Source organism: Glandiceps talaboti, chromosome 1, assembly GCF_964340395.1.
Source record: "Glandiceps talaboti chromosome 1, keGlaTala1.1, whole genome shotgun sequence".
Taxonomy (NCBI): Eukaryota; Metazoa; Hemichordata; class Enteropneusta; family Spengelidae; genus Glandiceps; species Glandiceps talaboti.
Window position 1 is genome coordinate 11,502,342 of NC_135549.1, and position 9,252 is coordinate 11,511,593.

A 9,252-nucleotide genomic window follows, 5' to 3' on the forward strand; every position below is an offset into this window, starting at 1 on the left:
AAATACTGTTCGCATGATATTTTCTAAGAACTTCAGTCCTTAAACTTAATTTACGTTAAAGTGTCTCGCCATTGAACAATCATATTATCAACGGACGGACTCCGATTTGAGAAATGAAGGGATGCTATTTGTCTTCATAGAGAACCTTTCTCTGATTCTCTGATTGCCATTAGTATGATGATATGAACATCGCGCACATATGAGTTTTATGTGTTCCCACTATATTCTTTACTGTTGACTGTTGTTGCTAAAAGTTTACCATGGGTCAGAATTATTTGTTTTGTCTCCATTTTCATATAAAATTGTGGTGGGATGCTTAATGCAACTGTCTGCCAAAGACTTTCCCAGGGGAAATTATCATTAGCAGTCAATGAATGGAAGGTATTTACTGTTCAAGTATGTTGCCTGCGTCAACTTTGACCGACATAAGTACTTCTTGATCTCTGGCAAGGAGACTGCATCGAATTGTGACATCAAATCGAAATTTTCAGTAAAGTGTCCAAAGATTCAATCATACCACCCAGCTTTATATGAACACCACGCACCTGACAAAATGACTGTTTATGGTACAGCATAAAAGAGGAACAAGTTAAGGGAAATGACTTTACAAATATGGCATGAAAACACTACGGTAAATGACCTGTTTATGCTACGACAATACATGGGAACACTACTCAGCGAAGGGAAGTAAGCAGCGTTTACACTATAGCACGCTATACTAAAGTATTCTCAGTCTTTATCCGCAAACAACGAACTGGTCTGAGTGAAAGAAGCAAGTAATTAGCACTGCGTTTGCAGCTGAGTATTCACCTTGGTGATTTATGTGTCAACTAACAGTGCCAGTGTATCTCATTAATCACCCAGACGAATACAATATATCTAATATCCATTCGTTGGCAGACATATTCCATAATGAGGTACTGTAAGCCAAATGATGATGTCGCTATATGTGGTTGACAAATAGATATCTGACAAAGTTCAACTCCACATCATCACAATAACATATTCACTCAACCAAGTACATTTATGATCACCACCAGTTCAGTTGTGCTCAAAATGAGGTGACAGAAAACCTTACGTATGTCTGGCAGATAAAATGACACGTCACACGTTCTGTTTTTAATAAATCGAAGAATTAGTATTGCTATTCAATGTGACTGTGATACATTCGGTAAACAGTACATACAAACAGAGCGGGAATGCATAGATAAGGAACTGAAAAAGAACTAGAGGCGCAGGTGTGACAAAACATGTATTATCTTATCGTAGATCTAGCTATAACTATCTTACATGATCACAAGCTTTCCATATATAGAAAATGACAATCAATTCGTTTCCAAAGTTCATCACAAAAATGACGTGATGATCTTATAGCAAATTGAGAGATTACCAATATCAATTCTTCTAGTAGCTTGATAAATTGATTGATTGATTGATTAATTGATTGATTGATTGATTGATTGAGTGAGTGAGTGAGTGAGTAAATGTGTGAGTGAGCGACTGTATGGTTAATTGATAGATTGTATGTTTTAATTGATTGATTGATTGATTGTCAATGCGACGACTTTTGCTGTCGATACATCGCCAAATTACATATACATATCAATGGATTGATTGATTGATTGATTGATTGATTGATTGATTGATTGATTGATTGATTGAATGATTGATTGATTGATTGATTGATTGATTGATTGATTAATTAATTAATCAATTAATAGATTGATTGCTTGCTTTCTTGCTTGCTTGATTGATTGATTGGCAGTGTGGCTAGGTTTTCACTGTCGATATATCGCCTGTCAAATATAAACAAATTACATGCACATTTCTTAAAGTATGAAACAAGTTAGAATATCCTAAAATTAATAAATTCGTTCTTTCATTAACATATGTTATGTGACCTTTTTAATCAAAGATATTTAAATACTATATTAAACAAGCAAATACACAATTTCGAGGTGGGCAGTTTTCACGCTTGATAGCATAGCCAAACGAGTGTGTGTAGTCAGCAAATTTCATCGGTGTTAATATGAGCCTGAAAATAATATAAAAATAATTCTGACTGAACATTTCAAAGATAGTGTACAGAAAAACAACAATATATCATTAGGACATATATAGTATATGTAACATATCTGTTAACTGTGCAATGAGACACAGCGTATTCAAATGAATGGCAATTGGATTAAAAGAATAAAAATAAATGTGTTTTGATGTATGGTATAAATAAACCTCAACTTGGTGAACTTACAGTGTCAAAAGTTAAAAAGCATTTCCGCATATATAATATATCGTATATAGGATCAGTACAGTTAACAAAAGGTTCGGTAAAATAAATTCAAAGCTGCCAAATCTGATTACGATAAACAATAAAATCAGCCAGTGGTTGTCTAAAGACATTATGACAGTATCTGGTGTGAAAACATTTACAACAAAATTGTTCTGTGAATGTATTTGATTCCAGTTCAAATGTGGAATGTAAAAATTCAAGCATTCTTGAATGTAGAAACAACATATTATTAAATAATATTCCAAATATAAAAATATGAATTCTGGAAAAATGATAGTGTAAAAAACAAATATATGTCACAAATTAAACTCATTTTACAAATATTGACAACTAGCTTTTACATGAACTAGCAAAATTGATATTTTCACTTTGAAAATAACCTCAAAAATTGTACGATGTAATACTTGTTATGTAAATGTAAATAAATTGTTTACTCACTCACAAAATTAACAATATAACAAAAGTTTATAAACATTTTTATCATTAAGTATCATCATTTCTACGCTTTACAAAATATGACGTCACACACGCTTCATGGGAGTGCAACAAAAATATTAACATCAATGATGAATAAAGTACAAAACATGTCCAAAAAGACCTCTTGATTTCGGCATGTATTCCATGCATACATATACAATATATAATTAAATTGAAAGTTTGTCTCTACACTTTATGTAAACATTCTAATAAACTTATACCTGAACTAGGGTCTACATAAATGTAACTTATATATACAGCAGCTTTTCGTAGTTTCATCATTTGGATTTATTTACAAAAAGTAACAAACTTCAAAATTCACAGTTATTTCATAATTTAATACTTAACATTAGTACCACCAGTCATCCAATTGGGGATACTCTTTTTAAGTTTTAGTGGCAACGTATTTTCAATATTTCGTTGTGACTATTTATAACTTGAAGGTAAGGCATCTTAACATATTTAAAACATTGGTTTCTGAAAGTTAGAAACCTGCTTCATGCATTTGTAAGTATAAGCCACATAGTTATCACACACATGCACTGTGTTGTTATAATATTCCATTCAATAATACACATCACGTGACATTAACTTCGCGTCGTAATCGTAATGTGTACAACATATGTTTATCACCACGAATGATGTTGAGTTATTGAAAATGTCTTAATATCTGTATGTACATTCGTTTAATTTGTGTTTGATAGATAATTTTAAATGAGGTATTTACAAATTAAAACTGAAAACTCAGTTATGATCGACCCACACAACGCCTATGTTACACATCACCTTTCTATGAATGAGTAACAGTTGTCTTTTAAGTTTATTTTGTACCTTATTATTTTGAAGATCGGTAAAGATCTGGTTTCACTTTAAAATTGACAATGTTAAGTGCCCCGGTTTTGGAGAATTGCATCATCTTGCATTTGTATATAATTTATACATCTTTTGCATTGAAAGGTTAAGCAATGACAATGCTGTACAGTCTTTCTGACATTATTAACTGTATGACTGAAATTAACCAGTTCTCGTCTTGGTTAGCTGACCTTGAAATTTATTTCGCTAGTAAATTGTTCTTTAACTCATCTCTGGCTCTTGACAGACAACCATACGGAAATTAATTGTCGATCAGAAAAATCCATGATTCCAGTGTTTTTTGTTTTATGTCCTATTTTGTTAAAATTTAAACCAATCACTATCCGAGACATTGCAGGAAAGTGTTACATCCTCAGAATGATATACCTTCATCTATTTTATCGATCCATCCATCGTCCGTTTACTCAACATCCTGGTTGTCGGTGGAAAGATCTCCACTGTACGAGTGAAATGGAATGTTACAGTATCAGTCCAGGTTCTTTTCCATCTTTTTCTCATAGATACAACAGTTCTCACGTGACTAATACACTTGATGAATATTTTGGCTTTGTGTACCAAGCATTTTGATATCTCGTGAACAATGAAGATTGCTGACATGACCGCTATACTATCATAAAGAATCATCAGCCAATTATCTTCGCGTTTAATATCAAACATTGTTTTTGGTACCAAATTGTAGAAACAGTAGGATGAAGTTAAAGATTGTGTGCTTTACTTGTTAAAAAATTGGCACTGAGTAACTTTATATATTGTCATTGTCGCATGAGAACTTTGTCATGGTTAAGTGAAAAAAAAGTATTTTGTTTGTTCATCAACGTATTGGGTAGTCGAAACATTCATTAAAATGTCATGGTCACAAGAGAGCAATTGTAAATGGTTCCATAATGAGAAACGTTCAACATCCCATGCCGTGGTCATGGTGTTCTTACGCTTCCCCTCAAAGGGGACAGCGGAGACAGGAAAAGTTTGTACCATCCATCAACGGCTCCCTGGTTGAAGTTAATAGTATCTAACCAGATGAGAGCTTCCCCTATCAAGGTGTTCCGGCCAAAGCGCCCTCCATCAGCCCACAGCATAATCTAGAACAACAACGATAAAGCAGACAATATAAAATGCAATCTGTTGAAAATTAGGGTCACTCTTTTGACATTAAAGATGATGAGAATGATTTTTTTCTTTGAGATCTTACTGTTTTGTTATAATATAGCTCGCGTGTGTTGTCAGTTTATTTGTTTGATGACTATTGATACATTGCTTGTATGAGTTAAGGAGTAGTTAACTACTACTAAGTGCAACTTTCTAATGATATAGATTAAACTTGATCAGGAAAAAGTATAATCTTCTTGTAAATAATGTACGTATAAACCATTTATCCTAATCGTAACATAGTCAGTAGATAGCCCATACCTGTAATGCCAACCCTTTCACATTTGCGTTGTATTGAAATGTTTCATTAAAGGTGGGCTCCAGATCATGTCTGCAGATTCTAGTCTTCTTCTTAGATATCCGTTTGTGACCAACTATCATATAGGCTTTCACATATAGGTCTGTAGTTGACAGAACACAATTTATGTTGTTATCAGCTTTTCACATGAGGCAAAATAAAACGAAATGACTATTTTGTTTCCGATGACATGACTTCAGAAAATAGGGTAGGTAGGAATTTTATTGTATGTTACTTCATTTTTTTAAAAGTACAATGTACTTCGCCCTCAAAACAAGACACTCGACGGTCACAATACTTCGGTGATAGTAAAATTTGATGAAGTAAATGAAGACAATTATAATAAGTGGACGAACACAATGAGCAGACTACTGTTATAGTCTAGAAACATCTTGTTTCTCTCTGGAGTACGATTTTTTTAAAAAGTGACCACAGATGTCAGAGACAAAGGCACGAGGGTGTACATGGAGACTTGGAAATAGAGGTACATTGTTACCATTTTACCTTTTGCATGCCAAAAATGTTTAGGGTCAAGGGCCTAAACAAGGGTTTGTCGGGTTATCGGTTTGTATGTAATCTATAGAACATAACATATAGTACTGTTGTAAGAGAAGGCTTTATATTTGATTACTCTATAACATGAGCTGAACACTTCTAAAATAGACATCAATTTTATGGCACCAATTGTATAGCCAAAGAGGTCATTTACCTGGGAGGTGATCCGTAACTTTGAATTTGTATGTTATCTTTCGTGCTTGTACAATTTGGACGTGCAAATTCGTATCTCCCTCATGTCGTGTATCTTTCCTTAACACCAACTTGATCTCACCAGTCATTTCGGCATTAGCTGTTTGGTGAAGCCATGTCAAATGTGAGGGAAAAAAAGAAAATCACATAAGGCACTTTTCTAACAAACCTTTCAGATTTTACTGAAACCTATAAATCTATTTTTAAAAATTATCATTTTCAATAAGGCGGACGTGACGTCAACGGGCGCAAATATCAAAGTTTATTGACCTTAAGTTGATTCCTGATAGTTTAAATATTTTACTTATCATTTCTCTTTCACTTGTACAGCAGACATTTAACCCCAAACTGTGACGTTAGAGGGCGCGATGTTGGGATGTTCAAGGTGGAATTCCGTTTGTTGCCAACTTATCAATATTTAAATGTTTGCAACGAGAAAGTAATCCTCAATGTATAGATTATCACCAAAGGCATTTCAAAAATTCAAAAAATATTTTGCTTTTTTTGATTACCCACGTTAAACAATTACCAAGACAGTTACATCAACACATTCAAGTGCTATACTGAAATGGTTCCCTAATTGGAAAATGTAAAACCCTTCAAGAATTTGCGCCTGATTTCTAGCCGAAGCTTCAAGTTAATAAAGTAAACGACCGCTAGCAAAATGCCTGGGTGGTAAAGGAAAGGCGAGCGCCAAAAATTCACATACGACAGGATTCTAGGCTATAAATCTGTCAGAACTCGGAAATATTATGACGTGTTTAAAACTGTACAACACAGCATAATATAGTTTAATAGTTGTGACATGCAGACTCGTCTTTCTATACAGATACTAATATGTCAATGTACATGTTAGTAAGACATATAAAGTACAGTACATCATTAAAGTAGAAAGTGGAAGAAGCATAGATTAAAGCAAACATACTGACACAACACACTTCCAGTGCACATGCGCATGCTGATGGACGTGAGGAAAATGGACTGAATAACGAGGTGCTACATCTAAAGCTTTCCCGGTTACCATGGAAAGGAAATGGATTACCTTTTTTCAAAAAGGCGGTCTTACATTGTCCTGGTAGTGATAGTGGTACAATGACGGTTGTACGGGTTATATATAGTTATCAGATAGTATATAAGGGAAAGGCGACATCCAAAATGGCGGTAGTAATGAAGGGATGAAATAAAATGGAAAAATATTTAAAAGAGAAAAATACATTTATCATATTCAATTTGTCGTTTTGGCATAACATAAATATCAGTATTTCTTTCGAATTGCTTCATTGAGCGAAGAACAATATGAAACTCAAGAGGTAAAATAGTACTGCTAAAAGCTACAGTGCAATAAATATCTCTACGGGAAGGTCAAAGGTTAGTATGGAACTAAGGAAACTATAAAATATGCAGGCCAAGGTGCAATCAAATATTCGTTTTGTCCACTCAACATTCCTTACTATGTATTAGATTTGAATTCTGTTCTATTTCCTTGCATTCAAAGTGATTATGATTTGTTCTTGGAGGCCGCGTCCTACTGTGACGCGTTACTAAATCGTATGTACATCTCTGGGTAGCAAATAGTATATTAAATGTTATAACATGATGCCGTTCTACACATCATGTGTAATTATAAAGGAAATTTAAATCATAAACTCATTACATTTGCCATTGAATCTTTGCTATCAAGCCATTAATGAAATCATAAGTAAGAAGCAGAACACGTGTGTTACTATTCCTACCAAAACCAAGCACATTACCTTTCACATCCACAATTTCCACCTCCACCGTACCCCTCCCCGTCTATACACACACACACACACACACACACACACACACCCATACACCACACGCATACATACATACATACATACATACATACATACATACATACATTTAATTTTCGTTCGTATCTACTGATTGGTAGCTTACTTGGCATTTCGGGGTCAATGACTTGCCCAGGTCCAAGGTCCCCAAGTAACATACGGGTATACATCGCTGCCTTATGATTCATATTGAGTTCGTGGCCATCGGGAGGTTGTCGGATTATCCATGGCGTATCACTACAATATTAGATGAGGAAAAATGTTAGTTTTATTCCAGATGTAATTTGACACGATTCTCATCAGAAATCTTACATTGGGATAGCTTTTGTCAGATATATCTGTTCGTTACTTTCAACTAATTGTGTATTGTCGTGTGCATGGATATGTATACCAACTGATGGACAATAAAAGTACCAGTGCATAAAATACACGTCTAATAGTAAAACCGATTGACTGAGTACTAAAGTAAACAAGAATGCAATAGTCTGAATTCTTAGTGTTGAAATAAAATAATGCTAGGTGAACTCAACTCACCCATGCCCACTTCGTTGTGCATCCATTCCTTCAGCTCCACTGTCTTCCATAAAAGCACTTCGCCCTTGGGGGAAAACACACCATATTTCAGTACAAAGTTCCTTGCGACAGTTAATACTCTGGGAATACGTTAGGGTAAGCTAAGTAATGATATGCTGCGTTATTGTCGTCTGTTACTAATGTTACAATTACATCTTTGTTTTAACGATTCATACGTATCAGTCTTTTTAATCGTAGAATGCTCTAATTTTGTTAATGGGGGGGGGGTATTGATACTCACTTTTGGAAGGGGTGTCACTAGGTAACGAGTGAATAGACCCCTCTTTGAGTTTTTCTGTTTTCAGAAATTCTTCTGTTCCCATTGAGCTTGATTTTGGTCTTTCATGTGAGCTGCGGTGATGACTTCGGTGGTGGCTGCAATTAATGCATGGAGAACAACATTTGTCAGTAGCCGGAATGCTAGACAAATTCCAAAATGGTATACAAATGAACGTACATGTAAATAGGTGCAAGAGTTTTGCGTCATATCGCTTCCTCCTTACCTTGAAGAACGCCTAGAGCTGTGAGAAGACTGCTGGATGTGAGTTGTGTCCGTGCTAACACTAACACTTGGATCATACCCATAATAATCATGTATTGCTTCCGAAGGGATGGGCGGTAATGGCGGCATGTGGTAACTGTCTGCATGACCATAATTCACTAGTAACAGAAAATAGGCGACAATATGTCAAGTGAATGCACACACTCTACTCCACAGTGTATACAATTTGTACTGTTCAAGTGCATGTTCAAATTCATCTACTCTCATAAACCAACTATATACAATTCATGGTATTCTGTGTTTTTATTCTAAATATCAGACATTCGTATCATCGGATAGGACACTTTCTCTTGGTTTTCTGACGTGCTCAGTAGTTGTGTACTGAAACAACTACATCAATTATTGGTGGCTACTCAGAAGTGCGAAATTCAAACGAGATTTTCTATTACACAGGGTCAGATGTGGGAAGGCGGATCATGATCGCCCAGAACAAAACAAACGACACAAAACGATGGAAATAGAGGTACAT

The 9,252-nt window shown here is 34.9% G+C and overlaps 2 protein-coding genes across 2 annotated transcripts; both read right to left on the bottom strand.

The window, feature by feature from the left end:
* Window positions 1–4,554: 4,554 nt before the first annotated feature.
* Window positions 4,555–5,920, bottom strand: LOC144433052 (regulating synaptic membrane exocytosis protein 4-like). The gene is made up of 3 exons (XM_078121367.1): window positions 5,794–5,920; window positions 5,048–5,187; window positions 4,555–4,719 (listed from the first exon to the last, which is right to left on the bottom strand). Exons 1-3 carry the CDS (start codon window positions 5,918–5,920, stop codon window positions 4,555–4,557), a joined length of 432 nt encoding a protein of 143 aa, XP_077977493.1.
* Window positions 5,921–6,581: 661 nt separating this feature from the next.
* On the bottom strand, window positions 6,582–8,852 carry LOC144433061 (uncharacterized). The gene is made up of 5 exons (XM_078121376.1): window positions 8,725–8,852; window positions 8,463–8,596; window positions 8,183–8,246; window positions 7,755–7,885; window positions 6,582–6,598 (listed from the first exon to the last, which is right to left on the bottom strand). The coding sequence occupies exons 1-5, from the start codon at window positions 8,850–8,852 to the stop codon at window positions 6,582–6,584; spliced, it is 474 nt and encodes a 157-aa protein (XP_077977502.1).
* Between the last annotated feature and the right edge of the window lie 400 nt (window positions 8,853–9,252).

Coding starts and splice junctions, on each gene's coding strand:
- LOC144433052 (XM_078121367.1), bottom strand. CDS start 5,920: ATGACTGGTGAGATCAAGTTGGTGTTAAGGAAAGATACACGACATGAG. Junction 5,188..5,793: donor AGTTACGGATCACCTCCCAG/GTAAATGACCTC, acceptor TGTCAACTACAG/ACCTATATGTGAAAGCCTAT. Junction 4,720..5,047: donor TGAAAGGGTTGGCATTACAG/GTATGGGCTATC, acceptor TTGTTGTTCTAG/ATTATGCTGTGGGCTGATGG.
- LOC144433061 (XM_078121376.1), bottom strand. CDS start 8,852: ATGCCGCCATTACCGCCCATCCCTTCGGAAGCAATACATGATTATTAT. Junction 8,597..8,724: donor AGCTCTAGGCGTTCTTCAAG/GTAAGGAGGAAG, acceptor CATTAATTGCAG/CCACCACCGAAGTCATCACC. Junction 7,886..8,182: donor GCACAACGAAGTGGGCATGG/GTGAGTTGAGTT, acceptor CTAATATTGTAG/TGATACGCCATGGATAATCC.